The 15955-nt window shown below is 42.4% G+C and overlaps 1 protein-coding gene across 10 annotated transcripts in view; it reads right to left on the minus strand.

Moving 5' to 3' along the window:
* Positions 1 to 15955, minus strand: part of acacb (acetyl-CoA carboxylase beta) — a 30411-nt gene that overhangs the window by 10144 nt on the left and 4312 nt on the right. For 6 of the 10 annotated variants that reach the window (XM_066690028.1, XM_066690027.1, XM_066690025.1 and 3 more), the window contains 27 exons: positions 10108 to 10240; positions 9636 to 9774; positions 9266 to 9375; positions 9005 to 9086; positions 8815 to 8913; positions 8581 to 8690; positions 8080 to 8190; positions 7682 to 7891; positions 7369 to 7539; positions 7009 to 7170; positions 6738 to 6901; positions 5640 to 5790; positions 5205 to 5308; positions 4946 to 5027; positions 4567 to 4712; positions 4271 to 4421; positions 3793 to 3927; positions 3529 to 3675; positions 3158 to 3346; positions 2800 to 2900; positions 2598 to 2686; positions 2277 to 2401; positions 1915 to 2028; positions 1694 to 1807; positions 1298 to 1387; positions 1026 to 1144; positions 16 to 39 (listed from right to left, as the gene is read on the minus strand). In XM_066690028.1, coding sequence (XP_066546125.1) covers positions 16 to 39; positions 1026 to 1144; positions 1298 to 1387; positions 1694 to 1807; positions 1915 to 2028; positions 2277 to 2401; positions 2598 to 2686; positions 2800 to 2900; positions 3158 to 3346; positions 3529 to 3675; positions 3793 to 3927; positions 4271 to 4421; positions 4567 to 4712; positions 4946 to 5027; positions 5205 to 5308; positions 5640 to 5790; positions 6738 to 6901; positions 7009 to 7170; positions 7369 to 7539; positions 7682 to 7891; positions 8080 to 8190; positions 8581 to 8690; positions 8815 to 8913; positions 9005 to 9086; positions 9266 to 9375; positions 9636 to 9774; positions 10108 to 10240 — 3372 coding nt within the window. Of the gene's footprint in view, positions 1 to 15; positions 40 to 1025; positions 1145 to 1297; positions 1388 to 1693; positions 1808 to 1914; positions 2029 to 2276; positions 2402 to 2597; positions 2687 to 2799; positions 2901 to 3157; positions 3347 to 3528; positions 3676 to 3792; positions 3928 to 4270; positions 4422 to 4566; positions 4713 to 4945; positions 5028 to 5204; positions 5309 to 5639; positions 5791 to 6737; positions 6902 to 7008; positions 7171 to 7368; positions 7540 to 7681; positions 7892 to 8079; positions 8191 to 8580; positions 8691 to 8814; positions 8914 to 9004; positions 9087 to 9265; positions 9376 to 9635; positions 9775 to 10107; positions 10241 to 14521; positions 14641 to 15955 lie in introns of those variants that run through there. The other 4 variants (XM_066690030.1, XM_066690029.1, XM_066690026.1 and 1 more) reach the window with 2 other exon arrangements.

Consider the following 15955-nt stretch of genomic DNA (forward strand, 5'->3'; position numbering starts at 1 on the left):
GTATCTATACTCTACCTGTTCAGAGTAGGGCTGCTTCCTCTGTAATAAGATTAACATGGGCACATTAGCGAGGGAATAGAAGATGTATAGATATACAGCTCTGGAAAAAATTAAGAGACCACTGCAAAATTATCAGTTTCTCTGGTTTTACTATTTATAGGTATGTTTGGGTAAAATGAACATTTTTGTTTTATTCTATAAACTACTGACAACATTTCTCCCAAATTCCAAATAAAAATATGAATGGAATGGAATGGCTGCCATAAATGTAGAAATGCTGATTTAATACATTTGCAGTGGCAGTGGTAATTTTTCCAGAGCTGTGTATACTGCCAATGCATTACATTGTATTAGTAATAGCATGTCAATTTGAAGTCGAATATATTCGACTGCACCTTTACAGATATCAGCAGCAATCTTAGTACAAATAACAATCATGCTGCATTAACTGTGCAGAGCCAGTATACCACATTAAAGAACAGCAGTACCAAGAGCAGAGACAAGTGAGGAAGTTAAGATGTTTTTGGGGCTCTGTAGAAGCACACTTGAAACCCTAGAAATGTTATGGACTAAGTGCTCTCAGGAGGTATTGTCAAAGATGCATAAAAATGGAAGTATACTTGTCTGCCAGCTTTACAAGGGCAAAGTAGAGGCTTGTAAATAAATGGACATACGAGACAGTCAGAGGGAGGAAAAGAAAACTGAAAACCTTTTAAAGAACACTTCTGAGGGGAAAACGGGTTAAGAGACTGAAGTTTAGTTCTTAAAAACCATACATAAATGGTATTCCTCATTTATTTGTGCTACCAGTCCCTTCATTTGTTATATCAGGAGGTGATACCTTCAAGATGTTTGTTTTAGTGTAGGGAAAATAAAACCTTGTATCAGAATGCGAAGTGAAGCAATGTTCCCTGCTTTATAACCTGTTGAATGCATCTCTAATCATGCCACATAGATGTGTCATTACAAATGTGTGGATGGAAAGTGTCAATCACAAACCAATGGAATCTAGGATGGTATATCACCTATTAGGGTGAGATGAAGGCAGCATGAACTGGAAGTCCACAGCACACGTGCCATCCTGCAGCTGGTGATGCTGAAGACTGTTCAACTCATACGCAATGTACGCTCTCCGCACATAGACCTGCAAGACAAACATCACCATAGAGAACTGCCGATTAATGACTATGTACAGTAGTTAGGAATCAAAAGGCCATTTGTAACATTTGCTTCCTCAAATCTGACCACACCGAAGTGAAAACTACTTCAGACACGCACAGCCATAAACCACACTTACCTCTAGAGCTGCCATGCACACCACCCGATTTACATGGTAGAAGAAAGTGGGCAGGACATCAAAAATAGAGGTCTCCGAAAGGATGAGTTTCTGTGTGAAGAGAGGGTTGGGATGGCAAAATTAGAATATTAAGAGGCCAAGACTTTAAGACATACAGGTGTGCAAAAAAGGTGAACCATACAACACATTTTTAAGTTAAAACTCAGCAGATTTGCAGCATCTGATGAAGGGGTTCATAAGAGGAAAGCAGCCTAACTAGACCATGAGATTAGCAGTCCCTTCAGCAATCAATCCCTCTGCAAGTCCTGACATTTTCAGGCATTGCACGATAGAGGTAACTTCTTAAGATCAACTTTAGGAAGACCTAAATGCATTTTTATTTTCAGCCTGACCAACCTTGAGGTTTTCTGGGCAGAACTGGTGTCCGTACATGTCAATGGCTGACAGGAATATGGATTCGACTTGGTTGTGCCTCAGCTCATAGGAGGGCAGGTGGGACGCGATCAAAGCCTGAAGATTACAGATATAGTTTAGTTTAACTAGATAAACACAAGAACAACAAAAAGATGCTGCACTGAAGCACTATAATTAAGCAAGCATAGACTCGTGGCTCGTACCTGTCTGGCTCGCAGGGCTACCTTGGAGTTCTCCGTCTTACTGAGCTGCGTCAGCTCATTCAGGATGGCCATGAGCTCATCAGCCAGGGTGGGGTCCCGCCCACACAGCTGGTCCTTGGAAAGAGAAATGGGAGAGACTTGGTTGCAGAGGATAAAACGGGATGAGGGACTCACGATCAGACTGTCAAACTAAATACACCTCTCTCATACAGACTGAAGAACCATATTCACACATCTTTCTGTCCCAATGAGTCCAATATCTCCATGGGCTCAATGCAATTCAGACAATGCAGCCAGCCAACACCATTTCTACTTTGTACTTCAGCACATTAGATATGAAGAGAGACACACAAGGGACTCACAATCAGCATCGTGACGAGGACATTCTTCTTGGCGACCTGAGCGTGGGAGAAGATGCACTCGAGAACGGGAGTCATGTCAGGCTTGTACTGCTCCCTCAGATTGATCACACACTTGTCATAATGAGCTGGGGGAACAGAGGCGAGCATTGCACACACGAAGGAATCATCCAACTTAATCAAAAATGGAAACGCATGGTTTTTAAACCGTGTTTCTTATAGGTTTTTCATTGAGTTGGTATGGTTTACTTAGAAAGCTGAGTGGGAAAACTATAAATAAAAAGAATTCAATTTTGTATGATGTGCATTAAGTATCATTCCTACCTTGCTGAAACTGCATTTCCACCTGCAGATACCTCCGCAGCAGGTCCAACACCACAGACTTCATGTAGCCACGAATGCCACTGCGGTACCTAGGAGAAAACACAGTGAATCGCTTGAGTCTCAGTGGCCAAAGTGTTCCTTTTCATCCTCAGCAGGAAATCGAATAAGTACTGCAATGTAGTAAAACAACCGTGGAGCTCACTTCTGCACCAGCTGCACAATACTCTGTGTGTTCATGAAGAAGACCTCTCGATCAGCCTTCCTCTGCAGCGTGGCAGCATGGCTATCCAGGATATTGGCTATCTGTACAGTGCAGGGAAATACAGCACTCAATTAGGTTCGGAGCGTTTCTTCATAGAAATGCGCTCAACAAAAATGAGACCTACTGAAGTGCTCCGATTTTAAAATTAAAATGGAAGATTGGTTTTACTAGCGATGTAAAGAAGCATACCGAAGCTTTGTTCTTGCCATGATTGCCCAACACTTTATTGGATACAGCTGGTGTCTCTGTACAACTTATTTTACGCAGAGCAGAAGTCTATTAACGGCTGCAGACTCACCTGCTGGCTGGGGAACTGGCAGAGCACCGAGGTGATGTTGCTGGCGTACTGAGCCATCACTTTACGGATGGCCTTCTCCACGGACACAGGGATTCGGCCCGAGACGCTGGTCATGATCTCCTGCAGCTCCAGCAGGGGCAGGGAGGGGTCTCGCAGGGTCTTCATCAGCTTCCCAACCCACTCCTTCACCTGAGGAGGCAAGTGAAAGAGAGGGGCCACAGCCCACTCAGAGAGCTCCACCCTTCACCCTTTCATGTCGTCCACAATGGGAGATCATTTGTTTTTTGTTAGCGCAATAAAAATAGACGATCCAGATCAGAGACTTTTCAAGCGCCCTGAATGTCCGAAATGATAGGAATGGGATGCATTACCTTGGCGCTGAAATAGGGCTCTGGTAGACAGTAGCCATCCATGACCTTGACCAGGTTCTCCAGCACATTGTGGAAGACCTGGTGGAGCTTCTCCCCAATGATGGGCAATGGTTCCTGAGCTGGTAGGCACTCTGTGTTGAGGTGGACCTGGAGGATGGCAAGACAGCTCGTTCAAACTATGGCACACACTAGGGCCAAGTAGAAGCACAAAGGAATTGTGCCTGCGATTATTAGGTATTAGAAAGAAAGAAAAGGGAAACGCACCGGGTGCAGGTTGGTAGGGTCGTCCAGCTCCAGCCGCGCCACCACACAGCCCGACTCCAGCACCGCCCCTGGTCTCTTCACATAGCGCACACAGCCAGACTCCTTCACTAACAGAGTCATCACCATCTTCATCACCTGTACACACACACAGGTCACATCATACACAACACTGCCCTGGATCAACATAGTATTGGATTTGTACATTGTAGGCTGTAGCAAAAGATGTCTTAATATCAAAATTGTTGCTTTGGGCCTGAAAACCTCAGAGACTTAATTTGCTACAGATTCTCAGCATGAACAAAGATAACAATCATGTGCTCTCAAGATAACATGCTGGAGAGAACACAAGGGCAAATATGGATTAAGCTACAATAAATCAGGCTAGCAGTTTGTGGTGATTTCCAACTGTATAATATGAGCAGGTATACTCTATGTAATATCAAGCACTGTAGGATCAAACAGACCCTTGAATGTTTACCTCAATTTCTGCATAGCAATTCCCAGCACGGATATGCCCTCCATCCTCGACCATGTACTGCAGCAGTTTACCAGCAGAGGGCGACCGTAGCACAGTGGGGTCCCTTTCCTTCTCAAACACACAGGTTTTATTGCCGATAGTGATTCGGTACCTATTAGAGAAACAGGATTATGAGAACATTCCCCAGCATTTACATAATGGCACCCAAAGTCTTATTTATATTCATGATCAGAATATTCATAAATGTCTTCTGTAACACAAGAGACATCCTTTGGCTCAGCATTGGTCAGACTCGCCTCTCCATCTCCTCCTTCATGTAAGTTGTGTAGCTGCTGCCATTGTAGGAGAGTAGGAGACCCCCGTCGCTCAGCCTGTGGATGTCAATCTCAATGTGGGAGCCATTCATGATGATCACATACGTGGTTGGGGACTGGCGAGCCACCTGCACAGGGCACAGACAGACAAAATCGATCTTATTCAATGTATCAAGCGTTTCCTGATCAGGAAACGCTTGATACATTGAATAAGATTGATTTTCTAATAATTGTTCCACTCTGATGAGCTTTGCCGACAGCTGATGCCAATAAAGAGGGCAAATGGGGGAACTGGGGATGTTCATGGCCAGTCTTTCAAAAGTGATGTAGAAACAATCATTCAAAAATAAATAAAATGTACCTTCAGACAATACTTCACCCCTTCATAGATTAGGTCCACATCGAATGCGTTGAGTAGACTCTCTGCAGGCAAGACCTGGCCCCTGTGAGGACAACAGCACTGTCAACAACCAGCTGGGCACATCTGAAGTAGGAGAACCCCTCTGAAAAACAATCTTAAAGCATCTTAGACTGTGTGCATCAAGAGCTCTGGATTATGGGGACACAGTGGACAATGGACTAGGAGGAGGATGTAACTGTGGAGTAGCTGATGAACATACCTCTCAAGTGAGTGCAGGAACTCAGACATGCTCTTCTGGAAGCTAGCATCTGCCACGTGCAGCGATCCACACACCACCCCCAGCATCGTGTCCGGCCTCTCCGCCTGAAACGCACAGCACGTGACATTGAAGACACCCATCCGATTGCTTGGTACACATGAACAAGGTCTTCTCCCTTTTCACACATATATACATCTTTTTTTTTTCAGCCAAATAATTCAAATATAGCTTTATCTTTTACCACTTGTCTTCTGTAATCTGGAGTGAAACTGAACTCTGTGATTATAGTAATCATGAGAAAATATCTCCTTTGGCAGATATTAGAGACTTGGGTAGTCAAGAAGTTCCAAGTTCAATTGACTGGATCTGATTAATTTGCCAGCTCCTCATTAGGATTGAATTTCCAGGCAGGGCAGATGTGGGTAGAGCTCTCACCTGCACTTTCTCTGCTATGAGATGGTCGAGCCAGCCAGTGTCGGTGTCATTGTTTCTGAAGCTCTCTGTCTCCAGGAGTTTCACCAGGTACTCCACAGTGGTTCTGAAATCTCCACGGATAGACAGTTCCTTCATTGCTACCACCATGTTGCTAGAACAATAAAAACATGTAGCTATTGAAACAGTTCACAAACTTTATAACCAGTGTTAATAATAACACTAGGATCTACAGTACATTGGCTGGTGAAGGAGGAGCTGGAAGTTAGGAAGAATTAAGGAGTTTTGAGAGTGATACTTTCCTCCCAAATAAATACAAATATTTAAGCAAAAAGTCAATAACGCAATGTTACCGTTATCATTTTTTTTTTTTTGGTGTGGCTGCAGCCAACAGTTGCTAGGCTACCGAGCATGATTGATTCAAGCGGTTAGTTCCTAAATTGCAAGTAACCATTTATTCAGTACTGCAATGAAAAAAAAAAAAAAAATCTTGTAAGATATTAACTGCAGGAAACCAAATGTGGCTACAATATAACTGGAAATTGGATTGAAGAGAAATCAAATTCCATTTGTAAGATTGTGTTTATTTCTCAGACAAACGTGAAGGCTCTGGAGGTAAAAATAATTCAGAAAGTTCCATGATTCTTGTATTTTCTTTGATTTGGTAAGTAATAAGTTGCCACACAATTATTGTACAGATTTAAATGCTAACAAATTAGAACGGTCTTAATTCTAAAGTTAAACTGTAACCATAACTGAATTAATGCAGGTTTTAGGTCAATATGACGAAATTAAATTACTAAAATGTGACTAAAACTTATGTCATTTTAGTTTACTATATACTAAATACTAAAATATTTTTTGTAGACTAAAAATAATGTGTATGACTAAAATGTGATCTCAGACATTTTAAATCGAACTGACAAAGAATACGCCTAATTCAAATACTGATGACTAAATTAACACTGTTTATAACAACCCTTTTAGAAAACTTCACTCTCAATAGTAGGAATTGTTACATTTTCCAAAGTGCAAATCTTATTTTTATTTTGGGCATGTGCATTTTCCATAACAAGTTTAAAAGCTCAAACTGTGACTTACGAAATGGCCTCCTCTCGGTTTTCTCCCCAAGAGAAGCAGTGGCCAAACTGGGAATCCGCAAACTCATGCAGGCCTCCAGCTGCGCCCACACTGAAATACCCCCAGACGTTCTTATTGCTCCTGAAATTCAGCTCCTGGACTGTCCCTGAGCTGGGCTTGAAACCCTTGAAAAAGTTCAAGAACAAAAACATGAATTTGGGTACAAAAAATATATATTTTTCAATGATATTCAATACAAAAGGGTTTCTGTTGATTCAGGCATGTCCAGTACCTCATCGGGGTTTTCGCTGGTGATGCGGGCGGCAATGACGTGGCCCCGGGGGCTGGGGGCACTGGAAGGGGAATCAAAATTAATGGGGGAGTCTCCCCAGGGGGTCTCATCATACAGCACTCTGATGTCTTTGATCCTGTGGAGGGGGATGCCCATTGCGATCTACAGTGGGTGGGAAAACAAGAACTGTATTCAACTGATCATCCACCCTGTTTTAAACCTCTAAAACCCTTACACATTTCTCCCAGCTCATACAAAGAATCAAAGTCTGGAACAGAGTTAGACTATTACAGAAGCAAGAAGTCAGAGTATGTTTTCTTGGCTAACATGAGCCCTAGTGTTACTGTGAACTGAATTCACCTGGAGCTGAGCTGCGGGCAAGTTGACGTCGGCGATCATCTCAGTGCAGGGATGTTCCACCTGCAGACGGGGGTTGAGCTCCAGAAAGTGGAAGCTCCCATCTTCGGAATAGAGGTACTCCACTGTGCCGGCGCTCACATAACCCACCATCTTAGCCAGCCGTACAGCACACTGCCAGGCATGAGAATAAAGACACGTCACACACCCACCAGCGACAGGTTCTTCCATCGCATTCCCCACCAGAAGCGGTACTTCAGGGCCCTGCTGTAATAGCGCTTATGAAACCTCTAACCCTTCCTCAGGATACACTCACCTTTTCCATGTACTCAAAGACTGATGGAGCTGCTATGGTTGCTGGGGCCTCCTCAATGATCTTCTGATGCCTCCTCTGGATGGAGCAGTCGCGGCCGAAAAGGGAGATGGCGTTGCCATACTGGTCAGCCAGGATCTGAACCTCCAGGTGCCGAGCGTGTTCCGCCAACTGCATCACAAAGATGGGAGAGCCCGGCACCTCTGCCTGCACCTGCATGACAGACAAAGAAGTCCTTGTGTGCTTACCCTGGAGACAACCTGGCATTGTAGACCCCTTGGTAGAACAGCTAGAACAGTAGCAGACTTCTAAGGTAAAAATGCCCTGTAATTCCAGTATAAAACCCAAATCTCATTCGTGATAGACCTGCAAAACCCTGCCAGCGCTGTGGTCTCACTCACCTGTCTGAAGAAGTTGGCAAAGTCATCTGCACTGTCCACTTTCCTGATGCCCTTCCCTCCTCCGCCTTCTGAAGCTTTAATCACCACAGGGTAGCCTATTTTCTCTGCGCTCTAAAAAGAACAAAATCGAGAGGTTTGGGTTTTTCCTCTCCTCTCAAGTTGACCTGCTTGATTCACTTCTCACTCATTTTCAAGAACGTCTTCCTCCATTATGCAATTCATGGTCTTCATTTCCATGACATCGAGTCAAGTGGTTTGCTACGGAGTCTCACTCGAAGACTACTGTAGGTTACATTTAGAAACATACTGTACCCTATCAGAATGCTCTGATCACCGTCAAGTCTCTGTTAAAAGGCTGAGGGAACATAAAACAGAAAGTGGCCATTCTGAAGAATTCCAGTTTGGCCAGTGATGCCCTCCAACACTGCTCAGTCCCAGTAGAGCACACATTTCAGGATAACATCCATGCAGCTTCTACATGACTTCAGCGGTGGTGCTTACCATTAGCCCTTCATCTACATCCCTGACACAGCCCTGTGCATAGAGCTCGGAGGGCACACTGATCACATGACCGAGTCGCTGGTCTTCTTCTACCCACTCCACTCTCAGACCTGCAGGAAGCAGAGGAGGAAGGCATGAATGAGAACAAAGCACTTGTTTAGTGTTTATGACCTCTAACTCTGTCCACGGACAATGTAAGACCCTCAGGGGGTAAAGGAGTGTTGTGTGCATTACCTAATCCACTCCAGGGAAGAAGGGGGATATCCGCACTCTGAGCCACAATGGAAGAAGCTATTTTGTCTCCCAAAGCCCACATTGCCTTGCTGGGGGGACCTAAAACAAAAACAAAGATCTGTAACATAAGGTGTCTGTATATTTTAGCCTGGTGAATCATAACTGTGAAAATCTAGCTCACTGACTTTACCTAAAAAACTGATTCCATTCTTTTGTAGCAGTTCTGGAAGCTTGGGATTTTCAGAAGCATGACCCCATCCAGCCCACACAGCCTAGAGATAAAAGAGGGAGAGCCATGAGTAATATATTCAAGTCGAATCCAAATATCCTCCACCACAGGGGTTACAGAGAACAACAGCAGAAACTACACCCACACTCCTTGCTGTACCGTAAACAGGATAGCCAATGTCACTTTAATTCTCAAAGCGAAAGACACTGTAGCATCAAACACCTGCACAGGGATTCTCTTGGCGATGTCAACGATCAACTCCACATTTGCGTAGTTGTTGTTGTTGGATCCACCAGGCACAGGGACATAGTGGTCTGCCATTTTGATGTACTCTAGGAAAAGACGAATAATCAATCTGTTAGAATTATACCACAGGCAAGTTTAATACAACAATTAGATCAGGGTCACTCATTTTTCATGTTTATTACCCACCGTAAGCACAAACTAATCTAGAGTATAAAGATCACATCCCAGATTTCCATAGAAATGTATTCAAATCCCTGAGTTGGACTCTATCACACAATTTGTACATAATGGTTCTTTCCCCCGTGAATCGCAGAATGGGAAGCTCTTCCCGGGAATACTGGTGTACCTGCATTGGCCTTCAGGTCCTCGGGTGTAACCATTACGACGAAGCGAACGGCCCTCTCGTTGCGGAACATCTCGTAAGACCACCGTCGTATGGAGCGCATGCACTTCACGGCCGCGATGCCATTGTTGGCGATCAGGACCTTAATGGGAGGGTGGAAGCAGAAGATCCCATGGAAACAAACTCATGCAAGTGGTATTGTGATGCAGTCAATTATTATTTATTAATTTGAATCATGTTACATCAAGCCTGAGCCCATGCTGAGTGCACAAGAACACATAAGACGGAGGGAAAGAATAAACATCTCAGAGAAGGAAGAAAGAGAAAAGACTGAAAGTAGCAGCAGAAACAGGTTACACATACAGGAATCTGATCTGCTGATAAAATCAAATTAGATATAATTTTGTTGTTATTTCCAATTAGATGTTATCCACATTTTACATCTTGTAGAACAGAAAAGACAGGGAGGGCTTACCTTCTCGATGACAAGGTTGCCCCCAAAACGAGTGACAAACTCGGCGGGGGAGGCCACAGTGAAGTCCCGGTGATGGTCCATCTTTTTGTGCTCCCTCCCCTTCTTCATCAGGTGCAGGCCGGACATACTGGGCCTAGGAGCCGGGACAGATGCATCAGGTTCACAAACAGCCTCTCAGAAACGGAGCTCTTGCCTCAGACACACCAAGCTCCTCCTGTAATTATTGTTCAGCTGAAAACGGTTAACAAACACCAGTAAGATTTCACATGATTTTAGCAAAGAGGGAATCAACAAGGGAAGCAGAGCCGTTAATTTTAATACCCACAGCTGCCAAGTGCAGCGGACTGTAAAAGAAAACAAAATAATTACCAAAAAGCAAGATTGAAAAAACAAACTAAAACAGCAACAATTCCTAAACCATGCACAAAATACCAATCTAGCTATTTCTCATTCCTTTGGTATGCTAAATATTAAAAATGTCTTGACCTTAGTTTGCATTGAACAGTTGCATTTAATGTCAGCAAGTCCTTAGATTCACATTAGCATTGATAACACCATGTGAACCTTTGCCACAACTGCAACAGACCAACTCAGGCAGGCAATTGTTTTCCCAACTGTTTACCTACAGTTGGACACACATTCTATACTCCGGTTAATCTGAAAAGATCCTCAGACTTCAATTTATCTTACCTGGAGCCATGATCCCCGTCTGGTTACTTCACCGTTTGAACATGCTTTTTTAAAAGTCCACCAGATCTATCGGTACCGCACAGATAAACTTATCAAAACCAAACCAAGAACAGCGTTAACTCTTTCGCCACTGCCTCGTGTATATTATACACTGCAGCGCAAAGCATTAAGTACAAGCATGAATTGAAATAAATATTTTTAACAACTCATTCATATTTAGGGTTTGGGTTCTTCAATAAAATACAGAAATAAAACCTTAGACTTATATTAAAATAAAACCTTGAACCTTAATAACATGAACAGACAACCTAAACCAAGCAGTGCCAAAGTATGTATTATATGGAAATGTTGATAACATTTAGTTTTGATCAAAATATTAAGAAACCCAAGACAATAAGAACATAACTATTAGTTCAGCCCTCGTGAAAGGTTAATTCCTTGTCTGTGAATAAATGTACATTTAAACTTAAGGAGTAAAGTACCTCAAGGGTTAACAAATATATATGACTGTAGATTACAGCTGCTGTCAGAGGGCAATAGAAAAACAAGTCATAACTTGACAATGTGCCAACAGAGTCCCCTCATAACACATTATCACAAAATAATTCAAGTACATGTCAAGTGAAGTATAAAATAAGAGGCTATTGATTGTTTGCAATACCTCATTGATATTCAAGAAGGCTTCTCCCATGCAACAGTGTTTTCTTGCTCTTTGATATATAATTTACTTCAAAGTATCGCAATGAATTTAAAAAGGTTTACACACTGAAACCAGTCAGAACATCAGCAGCTGGACTGGCTTTAACATTTCCTGTCGAGATGATGCAACGGTGTCACAGGATAACATTGGATATCTGCCGACAATTGATGCACCTGCAACTAACCTACCACTGTTTATGAAGTGCTAATACAGTTTGTGAAGATCAGAGATGCGGTTGCTTATGAGCATTTTAGTTGTATTTTACCAAGTCCCTATGTGAAAGCTGTTGAGATAATCTGGAAGAGAGGAGAGCAATTCAAGGACCTAGTTCCTCTTATGGGTCTGATTCACACTATTCTACTTCATGCCGCCCATGTTGCCAAAGATGGTTATGAATCCGTTTTTTTTCTCGCCTTCCAGAGTAAAATCACACCTTCAATGTATCAGAAGTGCAGAACTCCAATACGTACAGGATGTCGACATTAAGATTGCACAGGCTGTTTCAGAGTGATTCTGCAAGGTGCTTGCATGCATTTACAGGATGAGACTCAGTCAGTGCAATTGCTGGAAATGGAAAAGTGAGTGCTTTGCAAATGGTGAAGCCGGATAGAGAGACTTGGCTTTCCCATGACCTTATCCTGCAGCTGCAGAAGTTCACCTCAGTTAAACAGCTCAACACCAGGTACAGACAATGTGAACTCCATTACATGCTCTTGTGCCAAGAAAGGCGAGATGGATTCTAACCAGGTGCCTCCATGTTACGACTCTCTATAGAAGCACAGCCAATGTGCAAACCAAGCAAGGATTCAGAGGCAATGTCCACTCAGGTTGGTGCCTTGAGAGTGGCGAGGATAGCGGAAGGAGACAAGGAGATCCCGCTCCCAAGACAGAACTTTAACATCTCTCATGCAAATGCAAACGGTCCTGTAAGCTGCCAAAATCCTAGATCCTCCAGAATGGTTTGAAATGTGTGACATGTGCCATCTCAAGGAATGTCAGAACCGACCAAATGATGAACAGGATAATGATGACGGAGATGACAATAATGAACTTAATGATTTTAATTAATATGTATTCATAAGCAATACATATAGTTTTGATCCGGCATTAGACTTATTTGCTGCTGTAAGAGAAAAACATTTCTATAAAAATGCCTTTCAAATTCTTCAGGAACAACTATATATGGTAGCTGAAATCTTACATGGTTCTGTCAGGAATAAATGCATTACAAATTGAATTAAAAGCTGCAAAATCCTACTTGATGATTTGTGAAATTGAGCTTCGCAGGGTGGTTCTCTGGTCTTGTTTTGGAGGGGCAGACATAACAGGGTCTGCTCTCTTCGAAATAGTTTATGAAGGAAAGACAATAAATCTGTCAATTTGCCCCCCTGAGATTGGTACTGAATGGACAAATTCTGGGTCTGGGCTCATGGACTACATTAAACATCTCCAAGCTAAGAAATTAAAGCAAGGCAGCAATTCTGATAGCAAAATCTGCCTTGACTGCAAAGCAAGAGAGAGGCTGAGATGTACTGGAACTAACTGTTTTCCCATGTTCAATTGCTAAGCGGTAAAATTAAAAAAAGCCAAGGACTTCACATTCTTCCACTGAGAACTGACAAAACAACAAAATCCTTACATCTTTAAGAGGACATGTCATAATGAAACCTATCTTTATAAACAAGGTTAAGTGACGCACACTTGTTTTTGTACATGTGTGCAGACCATGAGATACTAATCTTATCAACAGCCTTACTGGTCACCTTATATCGCATTCTCTTGCAGAGACTGAAGGCTCTTTTCTTAGAGACCAAGTGTTAAGTTCACTTCACACGCAAAGGGAGAGAAACATAGGATAACAGCACAATTTGGTATTAGGAAGTTGAGAAAGGGCCTGCAATTAATCTCCAAATAGGAACACCACCATGACCTTTTCAGGAACAACACACAGTTGGTTTTAAATGTACCTGCTTTTGTAAGGGTGTTTCTTTGCCAGGTTTCTACAACAGGAGGTGCCTTCATAAGGGTATACACACAACTTACATTTAAGTATTTATATAAACACTGAAGGACCATGCTTTGAGGAACTAAAGGTTACAATTAGCAAAACAAAAATAGAAGATTGTTCGACTTGGAAGCCAGACAGACTTCCCACATAAATTATTATATCTGAAATTGAAATATTGACATGTTTACCAACTGCACAAACACTTTCACTGATACACAGAACAGATCAGAAGTCATTGCTATTTCACTGCCTGTTGGTTGTGCCCCAAGGATATTCATAATATTCATCTCTGCAACAGCGTGACTTTCATGCAACTTAAAGACAGTTGTAAATTAGAAAGCAAGCCTTTTCCTTTTCTCACCATCTTGCATAAAAATAATTTCCACAAAAAAACATTGTCCACGGTTTCAAAGTTTTCAGCTAAACTTTTCCATGTGGCCAAGACTTACATTGCATGCTGGCAGGCAGCTTTAAGCAACATATTGTCAACAGTAAGAAAGGGGTTAATACCAAGAGCAATCCCCCCCACCCCCATTGAGGGCGTATATTATTAGGCTTTGAAGCACTTTGCTGTGTAAACTCCTCTCACGACAAATGTTTTCTCCTAACAAAGCCAAGTCTGATAGGCTACCTGTTTCAGTACAAGTAAGCGGAAATGAAAACATATTAAAAACTGACTAACGTGTCTTAAATAGCCCTGGAATAAAACTTGCACGATTCCAAAGTCCTTAGCAATCAGGACCACAATGTCTCCAATTAGAACTGCTGTCTCCGGCACATTTCCAAAGTTAATAACTACACCTTCTGCTAGCCTCATGCTTTGAAGCTGGAATACAAAAAAAAAAAATGAACACAAACACTAGGGTTTGCTGTGGTGTTGCTCTTACATTCCTCTGCACTGGCATTTAAGAGCACTGTTTAAGAGCAATTTCAGGAGACTATACAAACAGCTGCACACACGCTTGTGCAAGAGAGAAAAAAGGCTCCGTCTTTTCTGCAGGCAGCTCAGCACTAACCTCCTGAGGCACTCAAACCAGCTCAGGGTTTCACTCTCGTCCCCCTCCATTGTCAGACGTCAGCCCCTCTGTGTGCACAGTGCTTTCAGCCAAACACTGTGACCTCCATCTGTCCCTCCCTCCCTTCCTCTCTCTCTCTCAAACTTGCTCCCCTCCCCCTCTTCCATTCCAACTTCCTTCCCAATCATTAACCCCTATGTTAAAGATTAGTCACCCGCTCCATTACTTGTCAGGAAAGTCTGAGTACAGAGGACGGGTGTACAGCAGTTCAATGTAGAGTTTATGTTATACGGTGCAAAAGTACAATTATACTCCAACCCTCCCACATTCCCTAAATTATTCTTTTTACAGAAGAGATCTAGATCTTTTGGGTCAAATCCAAGCAGAAGCCCTTTGATTGGTGTTTTGCTACAGAAGACCCAAAAACTGTCACAGCAATACTCTGCACCTCAGCAACACCATAATGTAGTGCAGGTCCTACTAAAGAACTGTTAAAAAGTTAAAAGTTAAAAGTTAAAAAGTTAAAATCTCCCCTCAAGACACAACTTTCATAATTTTAAAAAGGTTTTTCAATTGTAAACCAGGCCTGATCGCGCAACATCAGCGCCCGACCTCACTAATGCTCTTGTGGCTGAATGTGGCCCATGAATTTGGAATTAGATATTTGACGAGCAGGCGTCCACATACTTTTGGTCATGCAGTGTATGTTCAATACAATATTCGATCTGCTAAACAAAACTACGAAAATTCAATGAGATTCAGCCAAAACATTGATTAAAACATCAATATGTAAGGAGCAGACGCAATTTTGGAAAGAATGAGTCAGAGGTGTAATGAAGGTTTTTGATGACTCGACTCAAGTCTTGCACAAAAGTCTCCATCTGACTCATTGAGTCAATGTCTTTATGATCAAATAAAATGAAAACCGCACACAGCATGTCAGCCCCTTCTCTACACAAGTAATCTTGTCACATAAACAGAACAGGCTTCTGCAGTGATTGCTAAGGAAACACTTTCCTAGCCTATAGCACAGTTTTATGATCATAACGTCATAAGCAGCAGCGCAATAAAGCTAATACAGCTTTTAGGCTGTATTCAAAACCACATACTACCCTATTACATACTGCATAAGTACATACTGCATGCTGATTTTCTGATTTCTGATTTTCCGACCAGTAAGTAGCACAGTATGCAGTATGAAGATGAATGATTCTGTGTCTATACGTCATGTGAACTCACTTGACAGACACGTGAAGCATGATGGGATGCAGTATTCCTTGTACGGAGCTCTGGTTGTATACTGCATATTTTGGCAAATGCAGCAAGCCATCTGTGTACTTTTACCATACTATAAATTCATATACTACGTCCAGTATGCATCCTGCATACTACTGAAATGTTGATATGTAGTATGTGAAATATAGTAGTATGTGG

The sequence above is a fragment of the Amia ocellicauda genome, chromosome 17 (assembly GCF_036373705.1).
Source record: "Amia ocellicauda isolate fAmiCal2 chromosome 17, fAmiCal2.hap1, whole genome shotgun sequence".
In the NCBI taxonomy this organism is placed as follows: domain Eukaryota; kingdom Metazoa; phylum Chordata; class Actinopteri; order Amiiformes; family Amiidae; genus Amia; species Amia ocellicauda.